At 37.3% G+C, this 17,126-nt stretch overlaps 1 protein-coding gene across 1 annotated transcript in view; it reads left to right on the plus strand.

Moving 5' to 3' along the window:
- The window catches only part of ADAM32 (ADAM metallopeptidase domain 32), a 184,102-nt gene that overhangs the window by 70,666 nt on the left and 96,310 nt on the right, over positions 1–17,126 (plus strand). The window contains 2 exon segments of the mRNA XM_047717148.1: positions 4,364–4,445; positions 13,377–13,513. Of these exon segments, the coding sequence (XP_047573104.1) occupies positions 4,364–4,445; positions 13,377–13,513 (219 nt within the window).

A 17,126-nucleotide genomic window follows, 5' to 3' on the forward strand; every position in this document is an offset into this window, starting at 1 on the left:
CTATTGGAGCAATTTTTCTGTATCTCCATTTTTCTTGAATTTCTGTTTGTTTATATGAATTAGAAAAGCTACCTTTCCTAAACTTGAAGGAATGGTTTTGTTTATATTCATTCCTTGTGTCAACTTCCCTTGTTGACTTTTGCTAACTGGAGCTGTAGATGAAGTGGGCTGAGGGCCATGGTGCAGTCTGTGCTAGGACTGCTCTGGTGGGATGGCCAGGGCTGAAGTGAGTGTGGGCCAGGGTGGTCTGAGGCTCTATGCACTGAGGCTATCCTGATAGGACTGTGAATCTGAAGTGATTGCAATCTGATGGGTTCTATGGCTCTTTGTGCAGTGGGCACTTTGGCAGGACAGCTGAAGTTGAAGTGGGTGCAGACCAGGTATTCTGGGCCTCTACATTCTGAGGGCCTCCTAGCAGGACAGCTACAACTGATATGAGCACAGTCTATGGTGGTTCCTGGGCTTTCTACACAAAGGGTGTCCTGACAGGATACTTGAAGCTGAAGTGGATGTAAGCCATGGTGTTCTGGAACTCTCTGCTTAGAGGATGCCTAGGCTGGACTGCTGGAACCAAGATGGGGTGTAGACCAGAGAGTCCTGTTCTGTGCGAAGGGCACCCTGGTGGGACAGCTGTAGCTGAAATGGCATAGGCTGGATCTTCCTGGGGCTCTTGAGGCAGCAGGTACCCTGCAGGACAGGTAAAGCTGAAGTGGGAAAGGGTTGGTGTGGTCCTTCGGCTCTCCATGCAAACAGTGCCCTGGCAGGATAGCTGAAGTTAAGTATCCTGAGGTGCTCAGAGCAAGGGTGCCCTTGGGGGAGTGTTGCAGCTGGAACCAAGGTGAGCATTGGCTGGAGATTTCTGGGGCACTGTAGGCATGGCACACTGTTGGGGGTGACTGGAACTGAAGCAGGTGTCAGTTGGAGGTCCTGAGTGTTCTGCATTGGGGGTGCCTTATCTAGCTGTTGGAAGCTGCAGTGGTGTGGGCTTGGATTGTTCTGAGGTGGCTTTGTACATGTGGCACCTTGGCATAATGGCTAGGGCTGCAGTGAGCAGTGACCAGGGGCATTCCACTGGAACAGCTGGGATTGGTAGGATCAGGGGCACAGGGCTCACTGAGTTGGTAAACGAGCCAGGGCATCTGTACCTTGCTCCCATTCACATTATCAAGGTGGAAGAGGAAAAGGAACTGTTGTACTTGCTAGCTCCCTTGTCCTGGAGAGAGTTCTAGCATCTAGCAGCTCCCTACTACTCCCATACCCCATAGTTTGGCTGAGTTTTGGGGTTGTATCTCTTATATACTAGTTGGTCTTTTAAACCATGGCTTTTTTCTGTGTCTCAGGGCATCTATGGGTGGTGTGAGCTAGGGGCCAGGTGCTTGCAGGTTGGTTATGGCTCCCAGACCCTGTTCTCATCTACAAGATCAAGTTGTAGGCTGAGTGTAAACTATTGCACTCGCTAGCCTCTCTGACCCACAGAGTCCAGCAACTCCCCTGACATTTAGTGGATTTCTAGAGCTTATTCTTTTATGTACTAGTTGCTCTTTTAACCGCGGGTTTTTTTTTGATTGTTTGGTTTTTGTTTGTTTTGTTTTGTTTTGTTTTTCTTTTTTGTGCCCCAGGGCAGATGAATCTGCTCCTGGTCTCTCAGTGCTATCACTCCTCACTGCCATTCGCAGTATTAGATGTGGGATTTCTCTTCATTACTGTGTCTCCTGTCTTGCCAGTCCCTCTTGTCTTTCTATCTTTCGTTGTACAGAAGCTGTTCAGTTAGCCATAAATCCTTTTTCAGGGGGAGTTTCTCTACAAATAGGTATAGATTTGGTATGTCTATGGAGGAGGTAAGATCAGGATCTTCCTATGTTGCCATCTTGGACCAGCTCTTCCTATTAAGTGTTCTTTAAGCATTTAGGTACATGTCCTATATAATATATATGATTTCAGAATATTTTCTGGCTGTGGGTAGTCTTTTCATTTTCTTAATAGTATATTTTAAAAAGCAGATTTTGATGAATTCATTATTAACCTATCAATTTTTTATTTTATGAATCATGTTTTGGATGATGAATCATGTTTTGATGTTGTACCAAAAAATATGGAGGAGGACATTTTTGCATATGAATAAATAATTATTCAACATTAATTCTTGAAAAAATTATAGTTTCTCCATTTAATTTCTTTTGCACTTTTGGGCTCTTTTTGCGCTTGGGCTCCCTCCTCAGTAGTAACAATGATTTGACTTTATATGTAAGAGTTTATTTATTTATTTATTTATTCAAAATTTTTAAAATTTATTTTCAGCGTAACACTATTCATCGTTTTTGCACCACACCCGGTGCAAGAGTTTATTTTTTGGCCTCTTCTTTTGTGAACAGCTCACTGCCTTGATTACTATAGCTTTATAAAAACCATTTAAATCAAGTAGTATAAGTTCCCCAAATGTGTTCTTCTTTTGAAAGTCGTTTTGGTTATTCTAAGTTTTTGCCTTTCTACATAAGTGTTAGAGTCACCTTCTCAGTTGCTATAAAATATCTTGCTAGAATGTTGATTGGAACTGCATAGAATCTATACAGTATGTGGAGAGAACTGGCAGCTTAATAATACTAACTCTTCCAGTCAATGCACTTGGTATTTTCTTCCATTTACTTAGATCTTTTTGAATTTCTTTCATCAGTTTCTGTAGTATACAGTTCTATCAGTATACAGATATACTAGTGTCTATCAGGATGCATATTTTTCTCACATTTATGTTAGCTTTATATCCTAGTATATCATGTTTTTAGTGCTATTTTTTCTTCTTTTTTGAACACAGAATGGAAAAAAATTAATTTACTTTTCTTTAAATTTTTTATTCAAATGTATTTGAATTCTGCATAACATTGTAAATCTAAGGTATACAACATGTTAATAAATACATTTATATATTATATGATTGCTATTGCAGTGGTAATAAGCACATCTATCATGTTATATAATTATCATTTTTTGTGTGTTTGAAATAATAAAAATCTAAGCTCTTAGCAGATTTCAAGATTATAAAGCAACATTGTTATCTCCTCTATTGTATTAGATCTCTAGGTCTTACTAACTACTCATTGCATGTTCATACCCTTAAATAACATCAGCACTATTGTAAATGTTTCATTTTACTTTAGTTTCAAATATTTTATTGCAAGTATGTGAAAATCAGATTGACTTTTGTACATTGACTTTGAGACATGAAAACCTGCTGAACACAATCAGTGCTAGTAGCTTTTTTATATTTTGTGGGATTTCCTAGACAACCATGTCATCCATAAACAGAGAAAACTGTATTCCTTCTTTTCCAATCCATATACCTTTTATTTTACATTTTTGGTCTTATATAACAGGCTAGGACCTCTAGTATGATGCTGAATACCAGTCCTTATATTTTCACATCTATTGGTAGCACTCTCTTAGATTAAGAATGAGTGTAAACAGTACTCAAAACATGGGGGAGTGGGGAATCCAAAGTTGCATGTAAGAGTGAATACTTGTAAACAAGTGCTGGAAGGGTTAGGCATAAAAAATATCAGAGAGACAGAATAAAGAGAGCACTAGGAAGACAGTGCAATGTGATGCGAAGTACAGTTGAAACTAGGGGCATGTTCCAATTGATAATTGAAACAAGTTTCTTTATGTATAGTTTGGAATGTTTGTTTTGATGGGGGTTCTAAAGATGGCAGAACATGTTTAGAGTGTCTGTATCTTAGTGGTTGAAAGTATTGCTCTGGGTTCAGATTGCCTAAATTCATATCCTTCACTAGCACTTATTAATTGTGTTACCTTGAGATAGTTACTTTTAAGTTCTCATCTGATGTATGATTTGTTCAATGGAGATAATAATATCTATTTCATTGGCTTAAATTGAGAATTAAATGGAATAATTTTTATGAAAAATCTCTGAGAATAGTGCATTATTGATAATTTATATGGGCCCCTACTCAAAGAAGAATTAATAATGTTAAGTTATAGATCAATGAAGTCATTCTTACGAGAAACTGGTAAATTTTCTACAGGAGTAGAAAATGATCCTAGGGTCCTGGGATTGAGTCCCTTGGTCAGCAGGGAGTCTGCTTCTCTCTGCCTGCTGCTCCACTTGCTGGTGCTCTGTCTCTTTCTCTCTCTGAAAAATAAATAAATAAAATCTTAAAAAGTATATATAATATGCTTAATCTCATTTAATTAAAAATGTCTTCTTAATTTGAAATAACAAGTATGGAAAGATTGTACCTCAGTTTGCTTCAGTCTAGGATTTAGTGGGCCCCAGACAAATTATTAGCAGAAATTCTCATCTTTGAAATGTTTGTCAAAATTAATTATAAATATATATTTATTTATTTAGCTATAGAGATCATCCAGGTTATGTAGGAGCAACAATTCCTGGAAAGATGTGTGTTACTCATTATTCTGCTGGAATTGCTTTGGTATGTAATTATTTAATCTTATTATTTAAAAAAATTTATACATTTAAAAATCATTCAACATTAAAACAAAAATTTTATACAGTTTACATTTATATTTGCATTTAGAGATTACACTTACTTTCTACTATTGTTAAAAATTTGAAATGTGTAGAAGGAAGAGTATTTTGTAGAAGAAACATCTGTTGCAATTATTTTGGAAGTAGGAAGTAGAATAAAAATATCACAAATACACGTGCATTCCTTAATATAGAGAGTAGTACATCATGAAAAATTATCTGTAAAAAATTTTTATAACCCAGATTTTCGCTTGTAGACATAAAGTTGGAGAATTTAAAGAAATTTAATGAGTATTTAAAAGAACTTTTTATGCCTGTTTAAAAAATTTATAATATTTGTAAATATTTTATATATATTAGAAATAAATTATTGATATAATTAGATGCATCATTGAAAGGTAAAGTAATTGGTTGAGCAATTTTCCCATCCTGTTCATTTAAAAAAAAAACAAATTTAAGTACTAAAATTTTTTTAATTACAAAATAATTTATGTTCTGCCCCATTTAAAAGTTAAATAGAAACATATAAGGAAATTTATGTAAATTTATGGCATCTCTCTACTCAGGAAGTGATGACCACTATTAATATTTTGATTAATATGTATCTTCTACATTGTGTCTTTATCTGTTACTGTGGCTCCCTCTCTATATATTTTTGCAAAAATGGGATTTTGCAGCACATATTTTTATTTCTGATACTCATAATTTTTATTACAAAATTTGTGCATGTACCTGGCAAAATTATTTTAATAAGTATAAAAAGCAAAATTTGATAGTAATTCTTCCTTATCTTCTTCAGGGAGTCCTACTGAAGACTTTATAATTTCTGTTTAAACTCTTCTTGTAGCTAAATTTATTATTTAAAGTAAATGTGCTCTTCCCTCTATTTTGATTTATAAACTTTAGGCAATGTTGGTCATATTACCTATAACATATTTAGCCCACTCTCTCTGTCATGTATATATTCTTATATTTTTATTATTTTAACAACATTCACATTATTTTTAAAATATATTATTATATACTACTTTTAAAATATATATAGTATATATTTATATATAGTATGTAATATATAGCATACATATATATGGTATATAATATTTCATATTATTAAAATATGTTACCAAATAATATACTATATATACTATTAAAATATATAATTATATATCATTATACATTATATGCATATGTACTTTATAGTTATACATGTATAATATATACATAATATGTAATATCACATGATCTTATTTTAATAATTATATTTTTATTCATATCTTTTTGTATTATATTGACTTACCTTAGGCAATGCCCATTGATTACTTAATATGAAAAATAAATTAGAATATTTGAACACTTCTTATATCCATTGTCAAGATTAATAAAATTTATAATTCTATAAAAACTTTTATACTTTAATGAATAGTATTTTATAATATTGTGATATGTAAATTATATTAACTGTTGGGTAAAGAAATATATTGTTATGCTAGTAAAGCTCTGATGGTCAGAGGAGGGCCTTTTGGGCATCAAGGTCTAATGGAAATGCTTAATTAGCTCCTCACTTCTTTAACTTCTATGAGTGAAACCAACAGCCACAGAAAATTAAATCTTATCTTCCTTTTCTTAGAATCCTTTCCTGTTTTCTTGGAGTAATTCTTGAGTTTTTTGTTTGTTTGGTTTCCAGTTTATTGTTTAAAATATTGTTATTTTTCTATTTGAATTGGGTATTGTATGTTGAATTCACATAAAGAAAAATTTATGTCTTCATAGGTCTGAATGTGGGCCAGTTCAGAATTTATTTCTAGACCAGATTTTTCTTTCAATGTTATCTACTTTTTCTGGCATCCTGTGGGTTATATCCTAAATGTATTAGGTGTTAAATTATTTTCAAAATTATTCTTTACATTCCTTTAATTACAAGAAATAATTTTCTTTTGTTTTTGACCAGATTCTTTGCCCAGTGTTCTGGGTGTAGGACTTTTTAGGCAGGAGGTCTCTCCTACAGGAAACTCATTGCCTGCTCCTACCCTAGCAGGAAGACAAGAGGGAACTCCCAGCTATGACTGACCATCTCTCACCTGTAGCTTTTCTGTTTGCTTTTGGGGCATTGGAAACATGAGATAGATGTGGGCCAGATATGACTGAGGAACATTTATTACACTTGAGTACAATTCAAAATGGGCTAGGTCTACCAGTGCCACAGGTCTAGATTTACCTTTATTTTTCTGGAAAGCTAGGAAGAATATTTTATTTAATTTTTTTAAAGATTTTATCTATTTACTTGACAGACAGAGATGACAAGTAGGCAGAGAGGCAGGCAGAGAGAGAGAGGAGGAAGCAGGCTCCCCTCAGAGCAGAGAGCCCAATGTGGGACTTGATCCCAGGACCCTGGGATTATGACCTGAGCCGAAGGTAGAGGCTTTAACCCACTGAGCCACCCAGGCACCCTAAGAAGAATATTTTCGAACTACTTTACCATTTAACATAAGGATTGAGGAAGGAATATAGAAATCTAAAATATTTTAATTTTTTCATATAGGTCTTTTTAAAAATTTTATTTCCAGTATAGTTAACATACAGTGTTGTATTCATTTCAGGGGTACAATATAGTGATTGGATAATTCTGTATATTACTCAGTGCTCATCAAGATAAGTGTACTCTTAATCCCCTTCACCTATTTCACCTGTACCCTCCCCCCTCCTTATGCTAACCATCAGTTTGTCCTTCATAGTTAGAAGTCTAGTTTTTGTTTTGCTTCTTTCCTTCCCTTTCATTTGTTTTGTTTCTTAAATTCCATGTATGAGTGAAATCAGATGGTATTTCTCTTTCTCTGACTTATTTCACTCAGCATTATACCTTCTGAATCCATCCATCCCGTTGTTGCAAGTGGCATGACTTCATTCTTTTTTTTTAAGTTGTTATTTAAATTCCAGTTAACATACAGTATAATATTATTTTCAGTGTACAATTAGTGATTTTACACTTCCATACAAAACCTGGTGCTTATCACAAGTACGCTTCCTAATCCCATTACCTATTTCATCCATCCTGAAACCCACCTCCCCTCTGGTAAGCATCAGCTTGTTCTCTGCTTTTGAGAGTCTGTTTCTTGGTTTGCCCCCTCTCTCTTTTTTTACTGCTAGGCTCATTTGTTTTGTTTCTTCTGCTCATGAAATTTTGTTTTTATAATTTCCTAATAATTATTGTCTTATCTTTTTCTTTCTTTCTTTCTTTCTTTTTTTTTTTAAAGATTTTATTTATTTATTTGACCGACAGAGATCACAAGTAGGCAGAGAGGCAGGCAGAGAGAGAAGAAGGGAAGCAGGCTCCCCACTGAGCAAAGAGCCCGACTCGGGGCTCGATCCTAGGACTCTGAGATCATGACTTGAGCCGAAGGCCAGAGGCTTAATCCACTGAGCTACCCAGGTGTCCCGTCTTGTCTTTTTCATTGAAGTCCCTTTGACATATTTTTAAAGGTCAGTTTAGTGGTGATAAATTCTTTTAACTTTTGTTTGTCTGAGAAACTCTTTGTGTCCTTGAATTCTGAATGATAGCCTTGTCAGGGAGAGTATTATTGTTTGTAGTTTTCTTCTTTCAGCATTTTTTTTTTTTTAAGATTTTTATTTATTTATGACAGAGAGAGATCACAAGTAGGCAGAGAGGCAGGCAGAGAGAGAGGAGGAAGCAGACTCCCTGCTGAGCAGAGAGCCCGATGTGGGGCTCGATCCCAGGACCCTGAGATCATGACCTGAGCCGAAGGCAGCGGCTTAATCCACTGAGCCACCCAGGCGCCCCAATCTCCTTTCAGCATTTTAAATATGTTATGCTACTACATTTTGGCCTGCAAGGTTCCTACTGAAAAACCAGCTGATAGCTTTATTAAGGGGTTTCCTTGTATATAACTACTTGTTTTGCTCTTGGTACTTTTAAGATTCTCTCTTTATCTCTCTTTATCTTAATCTTTGCCATTTTAATTATTATGTATTGTAGTGTGTGCTTCCTGTGGTTTATTTTCTTTGTGGCTGTCTGCTTCCTGGACCTGGGTGTCTGTTTTTTTCCCCAGGTTAGTGAAGTTTGCAGCCAGTATTTCTCCAAATAAGTTTTCTGCTCTCTTCTCTCTCTTTATTTTGGGGATCTCTCTAATGAGAGTATTAGTATGCTTGATGTCATACCAGAGATCCCTTAACATATCCTCATTTAAAAAATTTGTTTTTACTTTGTTGCTGTTCAACTTGGGTACTTTCTATTACCCTGTCTTCCCAAACATTAATTCATCTTCTGCTTTCTCTAATCTTTTTTTGATTCTCTCTACTGTATTTTTCATTTTAGTTATTCTATTCTTCAAGTGTGATTTTTTAAAAAAGTATTTTTTGTCTCTTTGTTGAAGTTCCCATGAGTTCATTCATCATCATTCTTTCCAGTCCAGTGAGCATATTTTTATTTATTTATTTATTTATTTATTTAAGATAGAGAGAGAGAGAGAGATCAGGAACTGGGGGGAGAGGGAAAGGGAGAAGCAGGCTCCCCACTGAGCAGGGAGCCCAACATGGGGCTCAATCCCAGGACCCTGGGTTCATGACATGAGCTGAAGACAGATGTTTAACTGACTTAACCACCTAGGCGTCCCTCCAGTGAGGATGTTTTTGACCATTACTTTTATCTCTTTATCAGGTAGGTTGCTTATTTCTGTTTTGTTTAGCTCTTTTTCTGAGACTTTTGTCTTCTTCTTTAGTTTCGAACAGATTCCTCTGCTGCCTCATTTTGTTTGTCTTTTTGTGTTTGTTTCTATGAATTAAGTAGAACAGCTGCTTCTTTTAGACTTGAAGAAATGATATTTTATAGGAGCACCCCTTATGTGGACTGTGTGTGCCTGATAGCTTTGGTTGCCTTGCTGTATCTGTAACGGGTGTGGGCTGAAAGTCCTGGGGCACTTCATACTGGGACTGCACTGGTGCGATGGCTGAAGCTGAAGTAGGCACTTGCCATTGGGTTCTGGGGTTCTCTGTAGAGTGGATGTTGGCCTGGAGTAACTGAGGATACTTTGTACATATGTCATCTTGGTGAGATGGTTGGCACTATTGCCAGCACTGTCCAAGGATTTCCCTGTGTATGCCACACTGGGGCCCCACTGTGAGGCTTTTCTGGGGGCAGCACTGGGTCTCATGTGGGCCAGAATCCCAGGCACTGGGCTTGCTAGGGTGCCATGACTCTGCTTTTGTCTCTGCTATCAAGGTGGAGGAGGAATGTAAGCAATGGTACTTCCCTGCCCCTCTGGCCCTTGAGAGTGTTCCACAGCTCTCTGGACACTTGATAGAATTCTAGGGCTGGTTCCTTTATATTCCAGTTGTTATAGTGGCTCTGTGGCACTTTTGTCCTCCCTGTATTCCAGAGTGTCTAGGGATGGTGTTGGCTAGGGGCCCAGGGTTAGGTAAGGGGGTAGGCTGGCTAAAGTGCCTGAATTTTGCTCCCATCTGTGCTATCAAGTCAACAGGATAATGTAAATAGTGGTGTCAGCCTCTCTGATTCCCCATCACTTGGTGGAGGGTTAGTTCCTTCATATTCTGGTTTCCCTTTTAAATTCTGGCTTTTAAAAATGAATCTGCTCACAGTCCCTCAGTGCTATCCTCCCACACTCTAGACTATAGAATCAGGGGTGGTGTTCCTGTCATTTTTGTGTCTCCATATCTCCTTCATTTCTCTATGTGTTTCCTCTATCCTGTGTTGTCCAGAAGCTGTTTAATGTGCCCTTAGTTCTTTTTCAGGAGGAATTGCTCTATAGGTAGGCATAGATTGGGTATGTCTTTGGAAAAGATGAGTTCAGGGTCTTCCTAGGTTGCCATCTAGGAGCCTCCATTGGTATATCTGCATTTGAGTAAGTGGTCTCCTTTTCAGACTTTACAGCTTTGCTTTTGTGGAGATAGTTCATTATCAGTCAGCTCAGTTTGGGTTTTGAGACATGACCACTGGTAGTGCCCTGGGGAAGGTGAAGCTTGCTCTCAGGGTCTATTTTTGGGTGAGTCTACTGCCTGAGCTCTGGGGTTGGGAATGGAAGTGCTGCTAGCTGGTAACTGTTGGATAGGATGGCTGGCTTGGTTCCCTTCCCAAGTGTGGGAGATGCTCAGCACTTGCCTGGGTTCATTCATCAGGCTTCCTAGATGGGGAGGACAGGTACTTACTCAGCAGGAGATGGACTATGATTTAGCTTCCCTGACATGGCAGGATAGCAGAATGTACCCCAAATCCTGTATGGCCCATTGTCTGGGGACACAAAACAGGCAATATCGTACACTGAATTCTTGGCTAGATAGGACAGTGGTTTTGTTCTGAAGATGGGGAAAGCCATGGGCTGTGCTCTCCATTCATGTGTCACTATGGGGCTATGCAGTTTCCCAGGTACACTGGTTAGGTTCTCTGATCTAGGCTGGCTGAAGTCAGTATTTAGCAATGGGCAGGACTGCAAATTAGTTTCTCTGCAAAAGTAGAGAATGAGAATCAGATGGCTTGTTGGTCTTGACTCAAACTGACCTGTACCCTAAGTTCCACAGTCAAATGATGCCATTGGCTTTGCCTTGTGGATAATCACTGCTGCCTGTCATTCTCTCTGTCCAAGAGATGCTGAGCTGCACAGCTATCAGAGGTACCAGCTAGGTTTTCTGTTCAGTTAGGGCCAGGAGCTACATTCAGCAGTCAATAGGGCTGAAAATTAAATCCCATTCTTGGGCAGAGCAGGAGAGACTTTTCTAAGCAGCCTCTTATATATATTTGCAGTTAAGCTTATGGCTGGGCAGGGCCAGGAGCTACATTCAGCCATGGAAGGGGTATGAATCATCTTTCCTATCTGGGAAGAACTGACTTTAAGCACAGGAAGGCTATCTGTGGTCTTAGGCTGACATGTACCCCAAGTTCCTGGCTGAAAGGTACCACTGGTTTTGCTCTGTGGACAACAGCTATTCCTACTGTACACTCCACTTGAATATTGCTGAGCTATGCAGCTTCTAGGTATTATGACCTGACTTCTGGTCAGGTGGCACTAGAAGGTGCATTCAACATTGGGAGGGTTATGATTCAACTCTCTACCTGGGTGGGGTTGAGGGACAGACCAGGCTTCAACGGCCAGGCTCTTTGATGACCTGAATCAGGAAGACCTACTGTTCATTGGGTTCCCTGGTCAGACTGCGTTACATCTTAGCTCTACAGATAGGCAAAACTGCTGGTTGGGACTATTTTTTGGGTGCTGTGGGTGAGAACTTGGTCTGCCAAGATCTGAGTGTTCATTGTTTTAAGTCCTTCCATTCTTCTCTGTCACAGATTTCCCATGTTCAATTCATGTAGCATCCTCTGTGCTCCTTGTGAGGGCAAATCAGACTGGGGACTCCTAAGAAGTCATCTAAAATCCTAGGGGAGCTGGATGTCCACCCTGGGCTCTCATTTCTCACTTGGAGGTGAGAAGTCTCACCTCCAAGTGAGAAATGAGAAGACCTCCTAGTATGGCATTATACCAGTCTTGAGGAAGGGCAGAACAGTCAGTGTGTAGCTACTCTTCTTACCCTTCCAATGTGGTCTGTTTTGTTTTCTGTAGTGCAGGGAGTGCTTCAGTCTGACCTCCATGTTCTAGGATCTTCAGAGTAGTTTCTGTCCAAGAGTAGTGTTAGTTGTTCTTGTTGCAAGGGGGCAGTGAAATTGGGAATGACCTATGATGCCATCTTGGTAATATCACTTCGGTTGTGATGTAATTCTTAATACGGACCAGGAGGCCACGAGGGTTGGTGAGACAAATGGTATCAAAACTTATTTTTGATGCGTCTCTCTCATTCTCATATTGTTTGGAGGGAGGCTTCCTATGCTGGAAAAGAAAATCTAAGTATATTTGTCCATGTCACTCCAGTTGTTCCTTTACCAAGTTTCAGATTTTAACACCTTCCCTACCAAATCTGGTAGATTTGAGAATTAAGTTAGTGCTGTAGCCCTGCAGTCCTTATGCTTTGTGCATGGTCCTCAGCCATGTCCATCCAACTACTATAGGAGATGGGGAATTACTCCAGTGCTGCTTCAGAGGCTTACAACTGCCTATTTGCATTCTCAGTTGCTTGTTCACAGCTTTTCCTTTATATTTTTCATAATATGTATCCTCTAGTACTATTAACAATCCAGTTGAATCATAAATTTTTACTAGAGCTTGTCATTGGAGCAATGAAGTGCCCTGATTTTCCCCCAACCTGTCCTCACCTGTACTTTATTCGATGCCAGATTTGGTCATAACTGGAGAAATCATGATGTTTTTGCTCATCATGAATTACCAGTATCATATTTCTCCTTGACATGGAAGTTATCTCTGCACTTGTTAAATATGTGGGTGGTATTATACAAGAAAGCTACCTTGAGAATCTTTCTGTTGTTTCTCCTGATATGAGTTATGGAGTCATGGAGAATCCCATTAGGAAACTGATAGCACCCTTGAACTGAGTAATCTGGTTTTGTGGCCATTTCATGTGCTGGGAAGCAGAATATTATGTGGACCATTCTAAATGTATATAAGAGCTATTGTAAGAAATTAGGTAAATTGAAGATCATGGTCCATGTAGCCAAAAGATACAATGAAAAACAGCTCTTTTATATTGTTGTGATAGGTACTTAGGAATTATATTAGGTATTTTGTTGTTGAATCATGATCAAGCTTGGCATAGACTCAATTTGCTTATTTCTCAATAAAATTTCATAAGAAGAACTTCAGCTTTTCACCTGTCCAAAGAGCTGTATTTTCTGTCCTTAAGTATTTGATAAAATAATAAATATGTTCAAAATTAGAAAATTACCACTTTTTATCACCTTTTAATGATTTGTCTTTCATTTGAAATTTTGTTTTTGTTAATGTAGTACCCCAAGGAGATAACATTGGAGGCATTTTCCATTATTGTTACACAGATGCTCGGACTCAGTCTGGGAATGTCATATGATGACACAAAGAAATGTCACTGTTCAGGAGCAATTTGTATAATGAATCCAGAAGCTATGTAAGTTTATTTAAAAGTAAGATTTATTGATTATGTTTATCTTGTTTTAAATATTTGAAGTGAAAAATTTAGTGTTTACTTATAGCACCAATTAGCTGTAAATGGACCAAGTACTACAAAATATAAACCTGAAATTTTAAGTGTAAGAGAGTTGGAAAGAGAAATACCATTAAGAACAGTCAAAGATAACAAACCCAATTGCAAAAATACGTTAGGAAGGGAATGAGACTGTATTTTGTGAAATCTCATAGTGAGGATTGTTAAAAACATGTCAGAATAGAGTGGCAGGATGGATAAAAGAACATGACCCATCTGTATGCCGCCTACAACAGAAAAAAAACCACACACAAACTGAAAGTGAAGGTTTGGAGAGAGATATTACATGCAAATGGAAGCTAAAATAGTCTGGAGTAGCAATAGATCTATCAGACAAAATAGACTATTTTTTTTTTAAGACAACAAAAGTATTTATTGCAGGAAATGTCAGAACTTTGTTGAATTTCATTACAAATAATTTTTTAAATTTTATTTTGATTTTGATTTTGTTGCATTAAAAAAATTTTTTTAGGTGGTTAACATACACTGCAATATTGGTTTTGGAGTGATTCATCACTTAGGTGCAGCACTCAGTGCTCATCATTCACAAGTGTTCTCCTTAATACCAATCACCCATCTAACCCATCCTCCACTCATATCACTCCATCAGCCCTCAGTTTGTTCTCTATTGTTAAGAGTCTCTCACAGCTTGTTTCCCTCTTTTTTTTCTTTTCCCTATTCCCATATGTTCATCTGTTTTCTTTGTTAAATTCAACATATATGTGAGGTCATAGGGTATTTGCTTTTTTTCTGTCTTATTTTACTTAGCATAATACACTCCAGCTCCATCCAAGTGATTGCAAATGGCAAGATTACATTCTTTTTGTTGGCTGAGTAATATTTCATTGTATATATACACATTCACTTCCTTTATCCATTCAACAGTTTATGGACATTTGGGCTTTCTCCATAGTTTGGCTATTGTTGATAATGCTGCTATAAATTTTGAGGTACATGTATCCTTTTGAATCAGTATTTTTGTATCCTTTTGATAAATACCTAGAAATGCAATTGCTGGGTCATAGGGTAGCTCTATTTTTAACATTTGGACAAAGGTCCATACTGTTCTCCAGAGTGGCTGTACCAGTTTGCATTCCCACCAGAAGGGTGAGAGGGTTCCCCTTTCTCTGCATCCTGGCCAACACCTGTGGTTTTAGCCATTCTGACAGGTTGGAGATGGTATCTCATAATGGTTTTAATTTTTATTTTGATAATGATGAGTGGTGTTGAGCATTTTTTCATCTGTCTGTTAGCTGTATGGATGTCTTTTTTTGGAACAGTGTCAGTTCATGTCTTCTGCCCATTTCTTAACTGGGTTATTTATTTTTTAGGTATTGACTTTGATAAGTAAAGTCTTTATACATTTTGAATACTAACCCTTTATCAGAAATGTCATTTGTAAATATCTTCTCCCATTCCATATATTACCTTTTAGTTTTGTTGATTGTTTGCTTTGCTGTGCAGAGGCTTTTTACTTGAAGTCCTGATAGTTCATTTTTTGTTTTGTTTCCCTTGCCTGTGGTGAATGTCTATTAAGAAGTTGCTATGGCCTAAGTCAAAGACATTTCTGCCTTCCTCTAGGATTTTCATGGTTTCCATTCTCACATTAAGGTCTTTAACCCATTTTGAATTTATTTTGGGGTATGGTGTAAGAAAGTAGTACAGTTTCATTCTTTTGCATGTTGCTGTCCAGTTTTCCCAACGTCATTTGTTGAAGAGACTATCTTTTTTCTATTGGATGTTCTTTCTTGCTTTGTTGAGGATTAGTTGACCATACAGTTTTGGGTCCACTTCTGGGTTCTCTATGGTGTTCCATTCATCTGTGTGTCTATTTTTATGCCAGTACCGTAGTGTCCTGATGACTACAGCTTTGTAATATAGCTTGAAATCTGGAATCGTGATGCCTCCAGTTTTGTTTTCTTTTTCAGAACTGCTTTGGCTATTTGGGGTCTTTTGTAGTTCCATACAAATTGCAAGATTGTTTGTTCTATTTCTGTGAAAAATGCTGGTGGTATTTTGATAGCGATTTCATTAAATGTGTATATTGCTTTGGGTGGTATAGACATTTTAACAATGTTTATTCTTCTAATCCATGAGCATTGAATGTTTTTCCATTTCTTTGTGTCCTCTTCAATTTCTTTCATAAGTGTTTCTGTAGTTTTGAGAGTGGGGATCTTTTTCTTCTTCTTCTTGTTTTTTAAAAAAGATTTATTTATTTATTTATTTGAGAGAGAGAGAGAGAGAGAGAACACACATGTGGCGGGAGATGTAGAGGGAAAGAATCTTCAAGCACACCTCCCCCCATAAGCACAGAGCCTGACACAGGGCTGGGTCTAACAGCCTATAAGATCATGACTTGAGCTATAATCAAGAGTTGGATGCTTAACCAACTGAGCCACTCAGGTACCCCTATATCTTTTACTTCTTTAATTAGATTTATTCCTCGTTGTCTTACTGTTTTTGGTGTAACAGCAAATGGGATTGATCCCTTGATTTCTCTTCCCGCTCCTTCATTATTGATGTATAGAAATGCAACAGATTTCTGCACATTGATTTTATATCCTGCAACTTTGCTGAATTCATGGATAGGTTCTGGTAATATTTTGGTGGCATCCTTTGTGTTTTCTACATAGAGCACCATGTCATCTGTGAGGAGTGAAAGTTTGACTTCTTCCTTGCCAATTTGGATGGCTTTTTTTTTCTTTTTGTTGTATGATTGCCGAGGCTAAGAATTTCAGAACTATGTTAAATAATAATGGTGAGAGTAAACATCCTTGTCTTGTTCCTGACTGTAGGGAAGGCCTCTCAGTTTTTCCCCATTGAGGAAAAAATTAACTGTTGGTTTTTCTTATATTGTGTTTATGATGTTGAGATATGTTCCATCTATCCCTACTTTGTTGAGGGTTTATATCATGAAAGGATTTTGTATTTTTGTCAAATGCTCTTTCTGCATCTATTGAGAGCATCATATGGTTCTTAACCTTTCTTTTATTAATGTGGTGTATCACACTGATTGATTCATGGGTGTTAAACCCACTGCAGCCAAGGAAAAAAAATCTCATTTGGTTATGGTGAATAATCCTTTAATGTAATGTCGAATTTGCTTTGCTAGTATTTTATTGAGAACTTATGCTTCTGTATTCATCAGGGTTATTGGACATTATTAATTTTCTTTTTTAGTGGGCCTTTGTCTAGTTTTGGAATCAGGGTAATGCAGGCTTTGTAGAACGAGTCAGGAAGATTTCCTTCCATTTTGGTTTTTTGGAACAGTTTCAGAAGAGTAGGTATTAACTCTTTACATGTCTAGTAGAATTCTCCTGGGAAACCATCTGGGTAGGACGTTGTTTGTTGGTAGATTTTTGATTACTGATTCTATTTCTTTGCTGGTTTTGGATCTGTTCAAATTTTTTATTTCTTCCTGGTTCAGTTTTGGTAGTTTATAAGTTTCTATGAATTTGTCCATTGCTCCCAGGTTGCCCAGTTTGTTGGTATATAATTTTTTTAAAGTATTCTCTTA

This window comes from Lutra lutra, chromosome 2, assembly GCF_902655055.1.
Source record: "Lutra lutra chromosome 2, mLutLut1.2, whole genome shotgun sequence".
Taxonomy (NCBI): domain Eukaryota; kingdom Metazoa; phylum Chordata; class Mammalia; order Carnivora; family Mustelidae; genus Lutra; species Lutra lutra.